Source organism: Electrophorus electricus, chromosome 9 (assembly GCF_041902795.1).
Source record: "Electrophorus electricus isolate QZ-2024a chromosome 9, ASM4190279v1, whole genome shotgun sequence".
In the NCBI taxonomy this organism is placed as follows: Eukaryota; Metazoa; Chordata; class Actinopteri; order Gymnotiformes; family Gymnotidae; genus Electrophorus; species Electrophorus electricus.
The window spans coordinates 6,095,002-6,115,000 of NC_137505.1; the positions used below are offsets into that span (position 1 = coordinate 6,095,002).

At 50.4% G+C, this 19,999-nt stretch overlaps 2 protein-coding genes across 10 annotated transcripts in view; both read right to left on the reverse strand.

The window, feature by feature from the left end:
• Positions 1–940: 940 nt before the first annotated feature.
• mphosph8 (M-phase phosphoprotein 8) lies at positions 941–9,458 on the reverse strand. Of its 3 annotated transcripts, none has more exons than XM_081720849.1 (14): positions 9,241–9,458; positions 6,599–6,748; positions 5,412–6,428; positions 5,181–5,271; positions 4,698–5,066; positions 4,185–4,307; positions 3,928–4,016; positions 3,473–3,613; positions 3,233–3,319; positions 2,943–3,097; positions 2,675–2,832; positions 2,310–2,434; positions 1,911–1,994; positions 941–1,813 (listed from the first exon to the last, which is right to left on the reverse strand). In XM_081720849.1, the coding sequence occupies exons 1-14, from the start codon at positions 9,340–9,342 to the stop codon at positions 1,772–1,774; spliced, it is 2,733 nt and encodes a 910-aa protein (XP_081576975.1). In that variant the 5' UTR covers positions 9,343–9,458; the 3' UTR covers positions 941–1,771. The 3 variants fall into 3 exon arrangements, with proteins under 3 accessions (XP_081576975.1, XP_035378907.1, XP_035378906.1); XM_035523014.2 differs by having other exon boundaries at positions 1,911–1,968; positions 5,412–6,431; XM_035523013.2 differs by having other exon boundaries at positions 5,412–6,431.
• A 1,369-nt stretch (positions 9,459–10,827) lies between these two features.
• Positions 10,828–19,999, reverse strand: part of aff3 (AF4/FMR2 family, member 3) — a 15,804-nt gene continuing 6,632 nt past the window's right edge. For 6 of the 7 annotated variants that reach the window (XM_035522795.2, XM_027027936.3, XM_035522796.2 and 3 more), the window contains 12 exons: positions 19,609–19,792; positions 15,796–17,697; positions 15,585–15,709; positions 14,973–15,102; positions 14,291–14,424; positions 14,127–14,190; positions 13,811–13,947; positions 13,281–13,352; positions 12,759–12,852; positions 12,513–12,562; positions 12,212–12,408; positions 10,828–11,966 (listed from right to left, as the gene is read on the reverse strand). In XM_035522795.2, the coding sequence (XP_035378688.1) occupies positions 11,845–11,966; positions 12,212–12,408; positions 12,513–12,562; positions 12,759–12,852; positions 13,281–13,352; positions 13,811–13,947; positions 14,127–14,190; positions 14,291–14,424; positions 14,973–15,102; positions 15,585–15,709; positions 15,796–17,697; positions 19,609–19,792 (3,211 nt within the window). In that variant the 3' untranslated portion in view covers positions 10,828–11,844. Of the gene's footprint in view, positions 11,967–12,211; positions 12,409–12,512; positions 12,563–12,758; positions 12,853–13,280; positions 13,353–13,810; positions 13,948–14,057; positions 14,191–14,290; positions 14,425–14,972; positions 15,103–15,584; positions 15,710–15,795; positions 17,698–19,608; positions 19,793–19,999 lie in introns of those variants that run through there. The other variant, XM_035522797.2, reaches the window with a different exon arrangement.

Below are 19,999 nucleotides of genomic sequence, written 5' to 3' on the forward strand. Positions count from 1 at the left end.
TAGATGATTAGATCTGCTTCTTCCTGAACTAAGATTACAAGATCAACATACCTCCCCATAAATTTAGAACCTCATCGTGTGCTTGACAGTGTGAGATGATCTTGAGAGGATATTGAGATGAAATTACCATCAAAGGTCTCAGGATTAAGAATACCACCAAAATACCCAAGATGAACAGAAATGACATCACTGTTAGATAAACACCTGACGAAGCTGTGAATGACGGGCAAGCGTTCACATGCAGATACAGATGAAACTCACAGAGGCTTGAGTTCATGCTTCTAAATGTGACATGCAGGTCTTTACCAAAAGAGTCAGAATATCTATACTATGAAAAAAAATTTATCCCAACTACAAAGTCAGATCTCTTTTGGAAGGTTCTAATAAAGTAAGCAACAAAAATTATTTATTATGGAAACATATGTAGTTTACTTGAGGAAGCCAAGCTATGCGCATTCACACACACACACACACACACACACACACACACACACACACACACACACACACACACACACACACACACACACACACACACACACACACACACGCACACACACACGCACACACACACACACGCCAGGTGGAGACGACATTAAAACCACGAGATATTCATCACTGTATCCAGAAGAATCTCAGGCGTAGTGGCCTGAGATTTACATCTCGGATGTAAAGCCCAAATGTGAATCGGTCTAGACTTTGATTGACCGCGGGTGAGAAGTGAAAATGAAAACACAAGCTGTTAAATATTTGTTCATATTACCTGTGTTTCAGATAGTCTCTTGTCCATCTCTCACCAGCCAATATAAATCAAATGACAAGAAAGCTAAACCAAAACAGAATATGCCTTCTGCCACACATACCTTTGAACAAATGCAGAGAAAAGTGTCTGAAAAAAAAAAAAAAATCAAACTGAAATCAACACAAATGGAGATCATCCTAATATTAATGGTAGCGTTTATTATTTCGAAACAAACTGCATTATTAGACATGGCTCTTCTCTCCAATAAGCAGTTAACAGCCCTTATCCATCCACACACACCCACACGCACACGCACCCACCCACACCCACACACCTACACCCACACACACACGGGTCGAACTCAAGGCCATTAGCATAGTACGCATCATACAGAAACCATCCTTCTCTTGCAGTCTGCCCAAAATATCCATTACGTTCAGTGTAAAATAACAGAATTAATTAGTAAAGTCTCAATTACATGCAGGACTCTTCACTGGAAGATTCAGTCTCATCTTGGTCCCACAAAGTTAACACAGGGGGCAAGAAGTACTCACCGACATGCTCTCATTCCTACACAAATGCGCACACGCACACCAAGTCCATTATTATAAACAGCAATGACAAAGGACTGTGGGTGAATCTGGAGTGATAAATTATTGTATTTAAAAAGAAGAAAATAACTTTACAAACAGATTTACAAATGAACAGTAGAACCTTACACCATTGTCCATCTTGTACAGATTCTGACTTTTGCAAAAAGAGGCTATCCAAAATGTTTGGACACGTCAGAAATCCTTTTAACTCAAAGCATTTCTGACACTTTACTGAGTGTGTGCCTCAGAGATCGCTATGAAAAGCAGGTAGTGTCTCTGGGCCTTTCTTTCCGGGTGATTAACCATAACGGACACCGAGCGTGTAGTGCCTCTTCTGCTTGGTCTGCCTTGTGACAGAGAGCGGAGGTTTGGGAAATGACTCTCTCGGACTCGGGGACTCGGGTTCTGGGCTGGAGTCTGACTGGGTTTTGGGGCCTCACTGCAGCTGGACTCTGTAGGCACCAATGAGAAGTTTAACCTGTGGACACAAAGTAAGATTCATACCGATTAGAACGTCACCCTCACGTGCGCGTGTTTGTGTCACTGGACTCCCCGACACACCCGCGCTCCCTTACCTTGGCGGTCGGCGACTCGGCTAGGCGAATGAAGAGCTTGTTTGTTCCTTGAACCGGGCTAAAGGAATAAATAAAGTGGCTATCCTGTCAGGGGAAGGGCACACAGAGTCAGATGGCCTGCAGATGGCCTGCTAAGGCAGAAATAGTCAAACGACTAGGTCCAGGTCCGGGAGATTTATCCCAGTTTTTGCCCAGTTACATGACTTGTTCAGTAAATTACGACTGCTCACTCGGTTTGGACCCAATCTGAACATCCCTGGCCTAAGTCCATAAATGTTTAACGTTACATCGGTATGTAACATTGGTACAGTCTAAAATAACAGAATAAAGTTGAAAGGAGAGAGAGGAGGGTAGGACAGAGCGTGAACAGGTGCTGAAACAGCGTGGTGACGGGCTTACGAGGAAGATGGGCAGCTGGAACTTGTCGTTGAGGATGACGGCGTGGACGCTGCAGGGGCCACAGAGCCGGGCAGTGATCTCACTCATGAAGTTCGCGTGGAAGATGAACAGCAGCACACCCGATCCTGCCACGCACGCAGCCACGCACACACACGACACCCATCAACGCGGCGTTTCCCGGCCAGTCCCTGTTTACGCTCCAACCTGGATCCCAACATGGCAGCACGAGGCCGTCAGCGTTCTGCTCTGTTCGGTTCAGCTGTGTTGGGTGCAGGGACGGAGCAAAACCTGCTGACCGTCTGGAATCCCTGAAGACTGGCTTGGGAAACTGCAGATTTACGGCGGTCCAGTGTCCGAGTCCTTACCCTCTCCAGGTGCCTGTTGTGGGGGTTTGTAGTTGAACTCCAGCGAGACATCCGGCCCCTCGCACAGACGATGGCAGGCGAGAGGGAACACTGGCTCCAGCAGGGCCAGCCGCGTCTCGAAGTACGCACGGATCGTCTCCTCCGCCACGGTCAGCAGACTGTAAAACACAGAGGAAATCACACCATGTCTCCACACAATCTCTCAGGGTTCAGGAAACGTGTGCAGATGATCAGAATCTGGCAGTTTCTGGGTCCACGGCATGCTCACGTCTCAATGTGGTCTTTGATGAGGTCGTACACCATCAGGTTGTTGCTGAGCTTGGCAAAGTGCAGGGCAGTGTTCTTGTGCTTGGACAGGATGTTGCAGTCTGCCCCGCACTCCAGCAGGAGGCGCACTACGTCTGCGTTTCCCCTCTTACATGCCTAACGACGGAGGACAGACCGAAAGCCTGTTAAAACTCTCAGCCGTTAGCCACATTAGTTGCAGGAAAACGCGGTATAGAAGTGTGTTGTATTTTAATTTGTCAGATGACTACATGACGGCAAGTCTCTCGTCACCTTCATGAGGGCAGTCTCCCCGCCCAGCGTCTGAGCGTTCAGGCATGACCCAGCCTCCAGGAGAATCGCCACAGTCGTCAGGAAGTTCTGCGGAGGAGAAACGAGACGAGAGCTGGCACGGCGCTTCCCTCGACAGGCGTGACCGGTGACTGGCTGTGGGGCGCGGGGACAGAGCCGTGTGCCTGCTGCAGGCAGGGGGCTTGGTGGGGTCAGCGGGGAGGGGCGCGGTGGTCAGGTTACCTTCTCGGCAGCGTGCATGAGCGCCGTGGTGCCGTTCTTCTGCCGCCCGTTCACCTTCACGCCTTTCTTGATCAGCAGACGCAGTATGTCGTCCTGTCCCCCTGCCGCTGCCAGCATGGACAGCGACATACCACTGGAGTCCTGTAGGGGGCAGCGTGGGTTACGCTGAGAATGCATGGTGCATCGGCTGGAAGTACATACGAAGGCCTTAAAGTCACTAGCAGGCGAGGCATTCTCGTAGTGTTCACACAGCATTCAGAGATCAACGCTGGTCTTGGGCACCTTTTCAGCCAAAAAAGATCTAGCAGATCTAGAGACAACCCCAGATCTAGTTCAGAAGAGTCATGGCACTGTTTCATTGACTCTCCACTGGGACTGTATGGTGAAGAGTGTTTCCTTCACCTGGAAACACAGCCAGCAGGTAGTGCTGTCGGAGAGACGGGAGCAGTACATACCTCCTGGTCTAGATTGTAGTCCTCTTTGGAACTGAGTGCTCGTTTCACTGTCAGGTAATTCCCAGTTTTGACAGCCTCCCGTAGCTCAGCTGCGAGTGTGGACAAGAAGGGAAGGAAGTCTAAAAACGGCTGTTTATCAGAGACATGCTGCCGGGCTGGAACTGCATGATTACGACTGTGCGGAGGGAGTGTGTTTAGAGGGGTGTATGTGTGTGTGTGTGTGTGTGTGTGTGTGTGTGTGTGTGTGTAAAACCTACCGGGCGTTAAGGCGAGAGGGGAGAGATTCTCGTTCTCTCCGTTCAGGTGTTTCTGAAAGTCCTCCAGAGTCATCCAGTCAAGTTTCAGCTCCACCCCCAGGTTAAGTGACGGTGGTCCCCTGTCTATCGGAACACAAATATACGTGCAGCAAACACACACGCGCGCGCACAATCAACAAATGCAGAAGGCATTTTTTTTTTATGTTCTAGTCAAGCTTGTGCAAACTTCGACATAAGTCACGTTAAACGGCACGGCGCTGATCTGAGAACTGCACGGACGGTTTCATACACACGAGACGCTGTTTCAGAGTAAATCTGAGTTCAGGATGCGAAGAGGCTGTCGCAGGCCGGTGGACGTGAGCCAGGCCCTGTGCCCATATCACCCGAAACATCATCTCCCCACACCACCCTGCACGGCTAAAAATAACGGCCAACCGCGCCGCCACCAAAAGGTCTGAACGCCAGACGGCGTGTGAAGGTAGAGCGAGCCTCCCCGCCGATGGGAGTACACACCAGGAGTCTTGTCAGAGCGCTCCAGGGCGTCCTGAAGGTCCTGATTGTCATCGCAGGCGACGAGGAGGCGGGACTCGCTGTCCTCCCGCCGGCGTCTCCGTCGCTCCTTCCACCGGGCGTCCTCCGTGGACTCGGGAGACGCCACCGCCTCCACCGCAGCCCGGCGCTCCGGGCGCACCTCCTCTGCCCTCGCTCCCCTCTCCCTCTTTTTCCGCTCCTCTTCCTCCAGCCTTTCTTTCCTCCTCCGCTGCTCCTCTTCGGTCTTGGAGGCGGGCTCGTCGGACCGGTCGCCCTTCTCCGGCTCCGTCGTGCCCTTTTCCTGTTTCTCATCTGTCTCCATGGAAACAGGACTCTGACCAGCTCTTGGGCCTGGCAACGAGGAGGATTGCGGAGAATGACAAAAACAGCATTTGTAAAGATGCTGCTTCTAAGATTCAATGCACAAGGTGAGAGGCGTGTTTCGGGGACGTTTTTTTCCCTCACCCTCCTTAGTCTTCTCCGTCCTGTCAGAATCAGGCTTCAGCCCTGGAGACTCCTTCGTTAGCTTCACCTTTTTGTCAGTCTTCACTGAATTCTGAAATATGAAAAAAAAAAAAAAAAAAAAAATGCTAATAAGATCACAGAATCTTTAGGTACACTTATCCAAAACAAACAAACAAATAAATAAATCGATCAATCAATAACCAGTAAACTGATGCACGCGGCGGCCTGTACCTTTGGCGTCGTGTGAACGGCCTGTTTCCTGGGCATGCGGTCCTTGGCCTCACATGTGAGCAGGAACTTCTCAAAGAGATTATTGGGCGCCCCGCCCCTCTCCCCGCCCTCCTCCCTCGGCTCCTCCTCTCTAGGCTTGGTCGGGGGAGCCAAGGCCACGGAAGACGAGGAGGAGGACGACACGGAGGTGTCCCTCTGCGGAGGAAGGCCGGCGTCCTGAGCCTTGCCCCTGGGCTTGGCCCGGGCGGCGTCGCCAGGCTCGGGCTCGTCCTCGCTGCGGGATGACTTGCCACCGCTCTTGCTGCTGGTCAGACTCCGCAGCTTGCCCGGGCCGCTCTCCTTTGGCGCCGGCAGTGCCGGAGGGTCCGGTTTCTTCACCTTCTTGTCCTGGGTGGGGTCTCTGAAACCCTGCGTCCTCGGCTCCGGCCTGCTCTTCTTCGGTTTGCTCGGCTCCCCGCGGGGCGCCTTCTCCGCGGTTTTGGGAGCCGTTGCTCTGGCCGGGCCGCCGTTCGGGTCGCCGGCGGCGCCGTCGTCAGCGTGCGGCTCCGACGGCGTGTCGCTCCTGTCCGTCTCTTCTCCCGAACTCTCGACCTCCCGCTTTGACTTGACCTTGACCTTGACCTTGACCTCCTTCTTCGGCCGGACCGCGTCTTTCGCCTTGCCTTCTTTCTTGTGCTTCTTGGCCACGGCCGGGCCGTCGTCATCATCTTCGTCGTCCGTCTCGATGACTCTCTTCTTGGTGTCCACTGCCTTCTCCTTCCTCGGCGGCGGCGTGGGGACCCTGTCATCCTCTTCCTCGGACTCTGGCGCGGGCAGCGGTTTGTCATCCTTCCATTTCTCCTTCTTTTTCTTCTTCTTCTTGTCCTTCGCCGTCTTCTCGTCCTCCGACTCCTCGGCGTGCTTTTTTTTTTTCTTCTTCTTCTTCATCATCATCGTCATCATCGGTGACTCTTTTGGCCGTTCTTTATCGCTCTCGCTTTCTGAGTTGGCGTCAAATAGGTCACTCTTCATAGGTAGCTTCTGGGGATGGGAAAACAAACAAACAAACAAAGATCAAAAATCTTGACATCAAGATGCATTAAGACAAATTACCCCAACGTTTCAGATTAACCTTCAAATTAAGGTTAATCCGCATAACCTGGGGGTGGACTCTGACTCAGAGGGACGAGGTGGTGAGAGAATCTCACCATGCCAGAGTCTTTCTTGGGCTTCCTCTCAGCTAGGGACCTCTCGTAGGCCAGCAACACCTCGCTGCAGTCCTCCAGGTGAGCCTGGGGCTCCCAGGTATCGTCATCTGAGGAATAATTCTTCCATCGCACGCGGTACTGCACCTCCCCCTAGAGTCCAAAAGGATGGGTCATTTTACACAGCCTGCTGCATCCTTCCAAACAACAACAACAATATTTGTGCAGTACAGCACCTAGATACAGTACAGTCGATCATTAAAAACCCATTTTCTACGCAGTCAGTCTTGGGGAAACTGTGACGTTATAAAACAACAGACAAGCACAACAGGTGTCCTCATGTAGTGTCTATTTGATTGACAGGGACTGCATTGTTGGAACCATCAGCAGTCTATTTTTGGGACACACAGGTGACTTCCATGGATGTTCATTATGCGCAAATCTTGCTAAGTAACAGTAACCAGCGGTACCGCCCGTCTGCCTGTGTTTCTGGGCAGCGCTTGAATGCTCGGCACACAATGATGTGCATTCATCTGCCTCCGAGTGGGCAGCACGGGCGTTTCCTCCCCACACCTCCTTCATCTTCGGTGATCGTTGCTTTCATGATTCATAATTGCTGTCGTGATGTCACTCCATCTTACTCTTGAACTTCAAACGCAAGCATCGACACCTGCCGTTGACCGAGACCAAGGTGTGTGCATTCTCTCAGGTGTTCTCTTCAACCGGGGTATGGTTGCGCACCTAGAGCTGTGCACAGTGCCAACGTTAAGTGTGAGGCCTCCGTTACAGAGTGCCATGTTCAGCACAGTCAATTCAGTGAAACTTGGAATGACAAACTATCCCAGAGCCCTTTCTGGCTGTGAGTTTCATCACGCAGCCACACTGTTCAGTGATAACTGGGACAACGTGCACACACACAATGACATTAATAGTACAATAGGCCAAGTCACAGAGGACATATTTGATCCATGTTCCCCATGCAAGGAGTTACTGAAGTCTTCCTCAGTCCAGGAGAACAACAAAGAGAGAAAATCTATGAAGGCAACTACTCAAAACATTCAGTTCTGGCTCCTGGACCCTTAGTCCTTCAAACTACAAGTAAAACTCAATAAAATATCAATACATCATCAACATGAGGTCAAACAAGTCATATGAACTGTTGTTTCAATTGCATTTTTTAAATGTCATTATGCAACCCTCTCCAAGTCCTGATTTACCCCAACGTTGCTACAAACACGACACGTACACATGCATTCATGCACACGCGTCCGCTCAACCACACTAAATTTTCCCGAAATGAACCAATGGGAGGAATAGTCCATTGAGTTGCAGCCCAGCTGTGCACAGACTGTGTTAGGGTTTCTTGTTACCATACTAACCTTCCACAGCACATGGCTGTAAAGCAACTGTCACTTTCTGCAGGACACTGAAGCCACATGCCATGACGGAGTGTCTCACACACTGCAACGTCTCTTCCTCCAGTACGCATTCACCCCCATCCACCCTAAACGCTTTAATGACTTGTGGGCAGATTCTGTGCTCAGGCTATCGATAAGGCCTGGCAGAAAACAGCATGCTTGCGGAAAATGCATAAATACATGCATATTTCCCTAGACACTGTCCGGACGCTGCTACCAAAGTGAGAGACACAGCCAGACCGGACTAATCAGAAACAGAATGCAAAATGCAGTTATAAACTGTCATACTGTTACTCGGCAGCCTAAAGGATCCAATAAAAGGAGCAGGTCTGCTTTGAAGTAGATCACAGAGCTACAGCAATCAGCTCGGGCTTCAGAAGGAGAGCACGTCAGGGTCTGTGCAATGATGTCATGCGACTGGGGGGGGGGTTTTGACAGGAGCCAGACTACCGTAGCCTTAAAACCCACGGGCTTAAGATAAAGTATACTTGCCGGAAAGCGTGTGCGGCTTATATGTGGGGCAAAGCTAAACGAATCCTGACTGCAGCAGGCAGGCCATTGGGGTTATATTTGAGAAAGGTATTCAACTTCAGAATCCATTTCCAATCTCGGGGACATGAGGTGTTGTTTTCCCTGACAGGTCACTAGGCTGTCCAGTGGTGACATGTCAACAGCATCGTATCAGCAAACCAGTCAGCGACTACTGGTTGATCTTGCATCGAGAATAGGACACTGGTCAACGCCGCCTTTGATAAATATACTTATATTTCATATTTCACATATCGTGCACGTTGACGTTATGTAAACAGAAAGCCCACACCTAAACAGCCAGCTAGCCCAGCTGCCGCCACAGCTAATAATGAACCGCTAGCTTTCAGGTTGCTAGCCTGTGGGAGCAAATGACTGAAATTAGCGAGCTAAGCTAGCAGCTAGACAGCTAACTAGCTAGCTAGCTAACGACAGGGTAGCTAACCCTAGCTAAGTTAGCATTCTAGCGAACGTTAACTACGAGCATTTCTGAACACTGAGGTAAACCTGCGTCCTCGGACCCGTCATCTTATGTGTCTTTCACCAGCTTTACTGGATGAACTATTACGCACTCTCTTTAAAAGAAAACCTTTAAATTCCATACGTCTGTGTCGGTTAGCGTGAGCTAACAAGATGGCATCGTAGCGTGCCCTCGGCTAGCGTTAGCGTTAGCGTTAGCGTTAGCGTTAGCACACTCACGTCTGCCACCCTCATATCGATGATCTTCTCCACTTCGTACACATCCTCCGCGTCGTCTTGTTCGCTGTCGCCAGGCTCCGCTCGCTCGACGCCAGAAGCCATTTGTACACGCACAGGGTACAACGTTTGTCTGAATCGCTCAGTGTAGTTTCAGCATTGCACGACAGGCCTCGCGTTACAAAACTACTACAGCGCTCCAGCTCAGTGAGGGGAGGGGAGGGGAGGGGGGGGGGGCTGTGGGCGGAGAGACGCGGCGGCTCATCTAGCCTGCAGAATAAGTGCAAAACGTTTGGGTTCATCTGGCCTGCAGAATAAGTGCAAAACGTTTGGGTTCATCTGGCCTGCAGGATAAGTGCAAAACGTTTGGGTTCATCTGGCCTGCAGAATAAGTGCAAAACGTTTGGGTTCATCTGGCCTGCAGAATAAGTGCAAAACGTTTGGGTTCATCTGGCCTGCAGGATAAGTGCAAAACGTTTGGGTTCATCTGGCCTGCAGAATAAGTGCAAAACGTTTGGGTTCATCTGGCCTGCAGGATAAGTGCAAAACGTTTGGGTTCATCTGGCCTGCAGGATAAGTCCAAAACGTTTGGGTTCATCTAGCCTGCAGGATAAGTGCAAAACGTTTGGGTTCATCTGGCTTGCAGGATAAGTCCAAAACGTTTGGGTTCATCTGGCCTGCAGGATAAGTGCAAAACGTTTGGGTTCATCTGGCCTGCAGGATAAGTGCAAAACGTTTGGGTTCATCTAGCCTGCAGGATAAGTCCAAAACGTTTGGGTTCATCTAGCCTGCAGGATAAGTGCAAAACGTTTGGGTTCATCTGGCTTGCAGGATAAGTCCAAAACGTTTGGGTTCATTTAGCCTGCAGGGTAAATCAGGTTGGGAGTTAGCTGTCTGAATTCTTACACACGGGTAGAAACCTCCAAACCACCTTACCGAGATGATGGATAAACCAGGAGAAATAGTCTGGACTGCAGGATAAATCCAGGGTTGGGAGTTAGCTGGTTGAATTCATACACACCATCCTACCAAGATGATGGATAAACTAGGAGAAATAGTCTAGACTTCAGCAGTCCACGATCTCAGTCTCATGTTTTTGCACGGTTTGATATGCTTTAATAGAGATCTGTTACTCTATCAGATGAAAGTCGGTTTATCGAGTTATCCATCTGAATTGGATAAAAAAGGATTTCATTTAAACCTAAAGAGGATATTCTTAGTGCATACATGTATGTCTTTTGAAAGACTAATCCCATATTATTATTTTGAAGAAAATGTGTCTACAACTAATAATTTTATAGGATAGATTTCAATTGGTCATATTAAAAACGTAAAACAAATAAATTAGCTGGTCACAGTGACCAAACAAACAGATGCTGCTTATTTAGGGAAGTGAACTCTGCTTTGGCAGTGTTGACATTGACAAAGTTGCACGGTCATACTGCCAAAAAAGTGTTTATTAACTTTTGTTTAATTAACTTTTCTTCTAACGGTCTAACTTTTCAATTATTGCATAGGCTGTGCACATGTCAAATAGCCCGACTGCTTAATGAAACAACATTATGCACACGCATAATGACAAAACAGATATTATTGCACAAAAATCTTTATAAAAATTCAGTTTTAAAAAATACACACCAACCACGTTTACAAAGCTTTTAAATGTGTCAAAAATGCACAAATAAAATAAAAAAAACCCACAAAGATAAGGAGTGTCTTCACATTATTCTTCTGGCATTTTTCGAGAACTACAAGTCACTGTTAAAAGCCACACCAGTTCCCGTTTTTTAAATATACAAAGTATTAAAATGGTAGAAAGATATTTGAAATCAGATGCTGTATAAAAATGTGGCACATTTGGCAAATAATGTACAAAAAGTAGAGAAATCCTCACAGATATCCTCACATTCTTAATGGACTCAACTTAAATACAGAATTCCCACCTTCATCATAGAGGCCTAGTCAAAGTTTAGTCAAATGTGCATACTCTAGAAGGTTAAAGAAATCAAGGTCTGCTGTTTGAGACTTGCATGAATGCTGGTTGTGTTGGTGCTATAGTGGGGAGCATAGCTGCCTTCCAAGCAGTTAACCTGGGTTTGATTCCTAGCTAAGGGATTAAGGCAGTGGTAGCTCAGTGGTTAAGGTACTTGACTTGCTGGTTCAAGCCCGACCACTGATAAGTTCCATGATCTCTGTCCAAGTTGCCAATGTTGGGCCCCTGAGCAAGACCCTTAACCCTCAATTGCTCAAGTTGTACTCAGTCATAATTATAAGTTGCTATGGATAAAAGTGTCAGCTAAATGCTGTAAATGTAAAACTGGTATCCAAACCTGCCTCAGTTAACTATTGGCTGGGGAGGAACTTGCAGACAGAAAAAAGGCTCCTTGTCTGCTCTTAAAAGGCAGCAAACCCACACCTAGTCCCCTAGTCTGCCAGCGTCTCTGAGGTCTCATAGTGGGAGCACATGACTTCTGTCCGAATACATAGCTGGTTGCTTAGAAAAACTGAAGTGATTCCATGGCAGGGTGAATGTCCAGGTTACAGTGTATCGTGTAGTACAGTACAGCATGTAGTATAGTAGAGCCCTGGTACCCCATGCCAAGGGCGTCAAGACAAATGGGCGCTGATTCGAATCCACTGCAGTCCCTGTCTGGTGTACTGAACTATATGGGCCATACTGCTGTGCAGAGTCAGGGGTCCAGTTAACGTGTTCAGATAGTTAAAGAACTCTATAGTTAGAGAGAGAGAGAGAGAGAGAGAGAGAGAGAGTGGGAAGGAGAACCAATTAAAATAATGATTACCTTTATCTTTGTAGGTCTTTTTAAAATGTTGCTAATTTTTATGTTGGTCTTCTAGCACTTGTAAAATAAATAACCTTAGTTTCTAGAATTTAGAGAACTGCAGTTAAAGTTGGTATAGGTAAAGCAGGCCACAGCACACAGGGGAGAAGACCCTGACGTGCTACCGGACTCGCCTTTGTTTTCCTTGGCCAAGGTGTCGGCCACCTCCCAATACTCATAGCTGTAGAGCACGCTGTTGGTGATATTGAGGTGGTTTGCTGCCATCTGGTGGATGCGCTGGGGAATGCTAATAAACGGGGAGGCGGAACAGCAGCCAGACGGAGGTCCCGTTAAACCGACAGGGGAGGCACAAGATGGAAGTACGTTTCCCCTGAAGAATAACACACACTCACATACTCAGTGCGTACGGCTGCAGGTCGATGTTTGAAACAAGTCCGTGGCTACAAGCGAGGTGAAGACATAATGCTGCCTTACTTTGTGGAATCATTCCAGGAAGCTTGAGTGTGAGGCACTTTTGGAGAACTCTGTAAGAACAGACACACGTAAATACCAATATAAATAAATAACCGCTCCTAACTCACATACCGTACAGCTAAGGGTGTATAAGAGGTAAACTCAACTTTGTTGTTGTTGTTTTTTTCTTCCAGTAATTTCCGTAACTATGTGCTTCTGTTCCTGAACGCCACTTTTAGATCTAAATGTTTCCAGATGTAGACGTACCTTAAAGTAGTCCAGCAGTGCTTTGGAATATTTCAGCGCATGCTCCTTCTTCAGCCGGAACATTTGCCAGTACAGGAGAGCCAGACAACGGAAACTATGATCCAGACGCACAAAGAGATTTGTTCGAAATTAAAACGGCTACCCTGCCAGACTACCATTCCTTTACACGCTTGCTTTGAGTGGCTTTAAGGCTGTGTTCAGCAGCGCCGAATGGATCGCTGACCACCCGGGTTTAAGTTGTGCGAATGTTCATGAGAGGTCCACAGAAGCAGCTCTCACTGGGTGAAGTGCTAGTAGCCTTGACCCAGCTACTAGAAAATCGCTTGAGGGTTCAATCAAAGTGGCTAGTAATGAGTGTCGGAGGTCACGCACTTGAGAGGAACCGTTCTGTCAGCTGTTATGTCCCGCATTGCAGTAAGATGGCGCTGTTGTGCCACTGGCCGACGCCGACACAAAAATAAACGGGTTAAAAAAAGACCGTGCTGGTGGCGGCCAGTTTGTGCTAGATGGTGTCATGTTTACCAGAGCACAGCCAGCTGCTTGTCCTCTTGCCTGGCTGCGGGGCCTGTGTGACTCTTCAGTCTCATGGCATATCTGCCAAAGAGAGAGAGAGAGAGTTTGTATCAACAACAGCAGCGGACACACCACTGTGAGAACTGGGCAGCGTCTGCTCCCAAACACCGAGCGCGAGTCTCCGCGCGTGCGCCAGCCTGTGTGCCAGTGCGTGCGCATGATTGTGACTGGCTACTTCATCAACTCTTGCAGTAATGAGATTCTAACGAGCGGTCCTGCAAGAATGTCTGTTAACTATAATTGGAAGTAACTCTTAACTATCCAGGAGCTGGTACTGAATGTCTTGAACAGCTCTCGTCAGAATTTTAGTCATTCTGTGACGCTGTTTTCATTGGCTAAGCAAAGCCTCCAGGAACAGCCTGCGTGGGAAACTAGATTAACAGGTGTCCACTGTCGTTTAGCCACTGCACTAACAGAAACAGAAAGAAAAGAATGGACACGGTCCGAAGAACAAAACGAGAGTTAAAGAGCACAAGCACCTTATGAGGTCCACGGTTTCTGCGTACATGGCATAAGGAGACTTGGCCTCTAGGGGGCTCTCCTCCATGGCTTTGCCACATTCCATAAAGGACAGGGCGGCATCCACATAGTTGACGGCTTTCCCCAGCTTATCCACCTGGAAGCAGGCAGGGAGAGGGAGAGGCAGGGGAAAGAGGGGTCAAAGCGCCGGCCGGGAAGATGGCGCGGGGCTCACGCGCGCTCCGCCGAGCACGTTCACGTGTGTGCCTTCGCGCGTTTGCTTTAAATGCCTCGATTTCCAGATCCGGACTGACGACTAACTAAGTGCCGACGTACCATGGCGTCCGCCCGATGTTTCAGTCGTTTGGCCTCGTGCATGTAGTATTCCACGTGGTGTGAGCTGAGGAGATAGAGAGGAAGGAGGGGGATTTGGTGGTCCGAGTGGCCGGGTCATGTACTAGACACCAGCGCTGATCCAAACACTGCAGCAGATAACTCACACGTCGGTGCAAGGCACGGTTCCTCGGGAGGTCGCTGGCTGGTTCGCTGGTGGGACCCAGGATCCAGAAGGAGGCTGCGTGTTTCCCGACATGCCAGCAAACTCTGACTCTGTCTTGGGTTGAGATCTCTGCACCTACAACGGGACAACGAGGGCTTAAATGTCATGGCTTCATCCATTATTAGGACGTGTAGGGGTGTGGAAAAAGGATTTCCACTGAAAAAAGGATTTACGTTGTCAAATTTACTGCAACAGCTATGAAAACCCTCTAAACTTACAATCGCAAACTGAGCTGTAGCTAAGCGTGCACACGCACCATGAAAGCAACAGTGTGGTGTCTTTTCAGTGGAAGCTCTGTAAAATCTGCAGTACATCATTTTAATGCATTTCCCCGTCATGAAGAAATGTTGGGCAATACAAGAAACTATTGGGCAGGAGATAAATATTTGGTCTTAGCTAATTTCCCTGTTTGGAAAAGAGAAGAAAAGAAAATGTTTTTTCTAAACACGGGGAAACGAGCCGGAATGATTGCCTGTGGTAGCCGACCATATGTTACAGATGCGGTGGGTGGAGGTTAGAGTGAAAAGGTGATTGGATCGAACAGGCGGGCGTTACCTCTCCCATCACCTGCGGCGCAAGGCGCCACGTAACGGCCCGTGTGTACCGTGGAGCGCCTTGGGTACCTGCGTTTTTTTCACGGTGGGCTCCCTGTCCCGCTGCGCCTGCTGCTGGTCGGAATTCTGCGTCTTCACGGCCGACGGGGGGGAGAGGGGGGACACGGGCCTCTTGGTGTAAAAATAATCCTCGCCATGTCTGGATATAAAGCAACCAATAATATTTCTCAAGACCTCTGGCCCGTGGTGGGCTGAAGACAGTAACCTGACACTCGTGCCCGTCCGGATGGAGCTATATTTGAGGTATTTAGACATTAAGACACAGCGAGTGCCTTTCTGAGACAGCGAGGCCCCGCATAAACGAGGAAGCCACAAGGCCGTGAGAGTTGGAATAGCGTTCGCGAGCTCGATGAATCAGCAATTTACAGTCATCACTGCAATATTCTTACATCCAGGAAATTCTATACAAATATAGACACAGAAGTGACTGACAGCTCATAATTACACTTGAAAATGTAAAATGTAAAAGTACTTCTCAAATAGCAAGTATACTGCCACTGAAACAGATTTCTCGGTGCGGTTTTCACAGGCTTCTTTGAGGGAAAAGCTGCATTACAGAATAGAAACAGTAAACTAATTGGTAAAGCGTGGGAGGGGTAAACGGAGGGTGGACGTTCATACCCGTTCTGTGGGTCGTTGCCGTGGCTCTCCTTATTCTCGCTGCCGTCGGCGTGAGAACCAGACGAGGCCTTGTCCGCGTGAAGAAGGCTTCTCTTGCTGTCTCTCGGAGCCTCTCCGTTTTCAGCCTGACAGGAAACAGACAATGCCAAGACGTCAGAGAGGTGGTTAAAGCTCGGCGCGTCTCCACGAGACGTCCTTCATCTGTCCTTACCTTACGTTTAGCCCTGGCCTCTGCTGGCTCACGGTGGTACTGGTTTCTCATGGGTGTTTTTTCTTTAGTTTTAGACGATGAAGAAGTCGATGATGATGACGAGAGCCTTCTCTGGGGAACCTCGCTCGTGCTAGGCACTCTGGTCAGGAGAGCGAGGTCTATCTTCACAACCAGATCCCTCAGGCCTCTGTGCGAGACTTTGCTAGACTGCTCTGTCCGGCCGAACGGCACCAGGGTGTAGAGTCTGTGTTTTCCCCGATGCTGCTGCCCTTTCGCCGGGGACGGATCGTCGGGCCCGGCGTGGTGGGCCGCGCACGCTCCGGACTCCGCGGGCCCGCTAGGCGCCGGAGGCCTCCGCTTCGAAATGGGCCTCCGGCTGGATGTGGAGTCCGCGGGGACCTTGGCGACGTTCGGGGGCGGGCCAGGCTCGGAGTCAGACTCCGAGGAAGACTCTGAGGAAGAGGACGAGGGGGAGGACGAGGACGAGGAGGAGGAGGAGGAAGATCTGCGAGTGACCGCGAGCGCCGGGTTGGGTGGTGAGAGAGGCGGAGAAGGGTTGGAACCTACGGCTCCGGGGTGGGAGGAGCTTTCCTCGCAGCTCCGCCTCCTCTTCCTTTCTCTGGGCTCCGCCCACTCAGGTCGGCCGCGCTCGCGGGGGTGGTGCTGGCTGTTAGTGTGGGGTCTCTGCTTGGGCTGTACCGCTCGCCACTCCACATGATGCCCCTTCTTCCTCTTCTTCCTCGTCCTCTCCTCCTCCTCGTCCTCCCCCGCAGAGCTCCGGACCCGGCGCTGGTTTACGAGCTGCTCCTCCGCCAGTCTCCCCCGCCTCTGGGCCTCAGCGACTCGGACCGGGGCTGCACCCTGGGCCTGCCCCCTCTCTCTGGCCTTCGGTTCCTTCTGAAAGGGCCCGAGGACGGGCGCAGGGACCTCTCTGGTCTTACCCTTCGGCTTCGGGCTGGGAGTCCGTCTTGATGCTGGCTTGGACAGAGGCCGGTCTGCGGCGTCTGGGTCAGGCCCGTGGGCGGGGCGACTGCTCGTCTCGCCGGGGGCGGCGTGCTTGGGTTTGGGGGTGGAGCTATGTTTCGGCTTGGCGTTTAAACCGAATTTGCTCTTAGCATCGGCGTGTGTGTGGCTGCGCTGGGTGCTGGGGGCGGCGGAGGACGGATGCCCGGATTTTGCTTTCGGGCTTGGCCCGGAACTGTACCCCGTCCGATGCCTTGGACTGGAATTTGGCGCCGGACTGGATCTGGTTCTGCTCGGGCCTTTGGGCCGGTGTGGAGTCTCGCTGTGAGCGGAGCTGTGCTTGGCGTGGTGCTTGGGAAAAGCAGGCGGTCTGGAATCTTTGGGCCTTGGCTCATTAATACGCTGCGCCCTGTGGTCCGGACACGGCCTCGCCTTAGGCCGACACGCGGGACCGGAGGCGAGAGTAGGCCGTGCCGGAGGCCTGGGGGTTTCCCGGTGAGCGGGACCCCGGTGACAGGAGGTGAGCCTGGGAGAGGCAGAGGCAGGGGCGAGGCTGGGGCTTTTGGGTGGGTGAAGGGGCAGAGGGCTTGGACTACGGTTCCCCTGCGGGCTGGCACCAGGGCTGGGGCAAACACTTGGCACGGGGCTGTTTCCGGGGCTGTTTCCGGGGCTTGGGCATGTGCTGTACCCTGGACTGGAGTAAGGACTCTGTCTGTAGTCAAACTGAGGGCTGGGCACAGGACTGTATCTAGGGCTGTAGTCCTGTCTGGACCCCAGGCTCGGATCACGCTCCCAGTATCTCCCGGGAGACAGGCCTGGGCTGGACCGGAAGGCGGCACTGGAACTCGGACCGCCTCTGAGCTCGCGATCGACTGACGGACGGTTCTTGCGAACTTTCTCGAACCACTTGTCTAGCTGCCAGTGTGTGACTGATGGGTCCTGTTTGTGGAGAACGAAGAGATGAAGTAAAAATAAAAAGTTCACTATCAATGTTACAACATTACAGTCATATTGTAATATTGCTCCTTAATTAAACGGTATCGTATAGTAAGTAAGAACAATAAAGCTCATTCTGTTACGTCATTGTTATTATTATAGAATTACTATAACCAAAATTTATTTTGCAACATGTATATGAAAGTGTGGTAAAATGGATAGCACAACACTCCATTACAGCACAGTACCCTGAAAACACAGAGATTTTGAAATATTAAAATTGATCCTTAGAAGCATTAAGAGGCTAAGTGAACTGTGAAACACTGGCAACCCGTGTAAATTCATACATAACCCAGTTCATTTCTTTGTGAAACACTGGCAACCCTTGTAAATTCATATATATCTATACCTTTTATAACCCAGTTCAGTAATGGCATGACGGACCCTTGAACCATTAGAGATGGCCAGACTGCTAATGCCAGAAGACCACAGGGTTTAACAAATTCACGACATTGTTAAAAAGCACATATACACTTATTGTTATACGGCAGATGTCATGAAATAATCTGCTTGTAACTGAAAGAATTCACATGGGTGAGAAAGCAAGACAAATTGGTTTCAAGCGCGGACTCTTTGACATGAAGATTCAAATGACTCAGAGAGGACTATGTAAACACAGAGAGAGAGAGAGAGAGAGAGAGAGAGAGAGAGAGAGAGAGAGAGAAAACAAACATTACTCCTTCAGCTCTTTCATCACCCTGCCTAACCAATACGGGTCTCTACACCTTTAACAGTTTAACAGTATAACAGCACTCGTCACGCTGATCCCAGCTACAACTCCCTCCATTTAACCCTGATATTCCAGACATTATACGACAGATTTCTGTTCCACCGCGGTACACAATGACCATACCCTTAATGGCTTTACCTCAAAACTTCACAAAAGTAAAGGCGTACTTGTGTTAGGTGGAAATGGGATAATACTCACTTGCAGGCACACTTAGGAATGAGGGCAGTCTAGTTCCCTGATTCCCTCTGGTAGCTGACCAGTGCTAATTTAAACCTCTTCTCCTCTACTCAAACACCCACCCTTCCTCATCCCTCTCTCCTTCCAGAAAAGACACTACATCTCTTGTGCTCTCTCTCTCTCTCTCTTCCCCCACCTCTCTCTCTCTCTCTCTCTCTCCCTCCCTCCCTCCCTCCCGTCCTGCTCTACCTGGAATCGCGTGCCGTTTCCGAGCCTTCCTCACAGACACTCCATGGCTGCACGTAGATGAAAACCACATGCGGTTCCGTCCTTGCGCGCCCCAACAGCTCCCGCGCGCCGCGTGCTCTGTGCCGAGGCAGGTCGAGCGGATCGCACAGGCACCTTCATTCATACGGCCGAGCAGGTCCACAGTAGCCGGACCCCCCCCCCCCACACACACAGCCACCCTGCGCCTCCGCCAACAATTAGCCCCTCCAGCCCTCCTCAAACACAGATCTGTTCCCCTCTGCAACCCTACACCTCTGCTTAAAGACACACGGGAAGGAAAACGTACAGCGAGCGGAATTCTCTAGGGCCGTGCAGAGCGGCTAGGACCCACAGCTAAAGATCCTGAGTCCGGGTGCGTCACAGAGCGCCTTGTTCCGTCCCTCTGCCTGTGTTGTGGCCCACACGCCTGGCTCTTCAGTTCGCAGGGTGTCCACTCGCCAACGTGACAGCATGCTCCTAAATTCTCAGAGGCCTGAGCCTCCCACCCCCACCCCAATCCACCCCCCCCGCCTCCGCCTCTGAAGTCTCACTCGCATTCCTCGCCCCCTAGTCATTCCCAGAGCTTCCTCCTTCCCACTCCACCCAACATCCATACCTCCACCGCCCACCCGAAGCAGCTGCTGCTCCGGAGAAAGCCGGGCAACGTGGGTAGGGGGTACCTGTCTGCCGGGGGCCAGGGTGGGTGGCTGGCAGGGTGACCCAGACCGGGGCTGTTCTCCGGGGCTCGGGCTGCGTGAACATCGGCCGCTGCTCTCTGACTCACTGGAAGAGTCCGACGCCGAGGAACCCGAGGTGGAATGTCTCACCCTCCCGCTATGTGTGTATGCCCTCTGTCCCGCCAGGCTGTCGCACACACACGCGTACACAAACACACATTACATTCATCTGGCAGACAGTTTCATCCAAAGCAATGATAAAACACATATTGCTGATACAGGATTCATTAAATGGCTGACAATGTATAAGTAATCCAGGACTACACTAAACATGTGAGGAGGAACAAATGTGTAAATAAATAAGACACCTAAATAAGCTACGGCTCAACCAGGA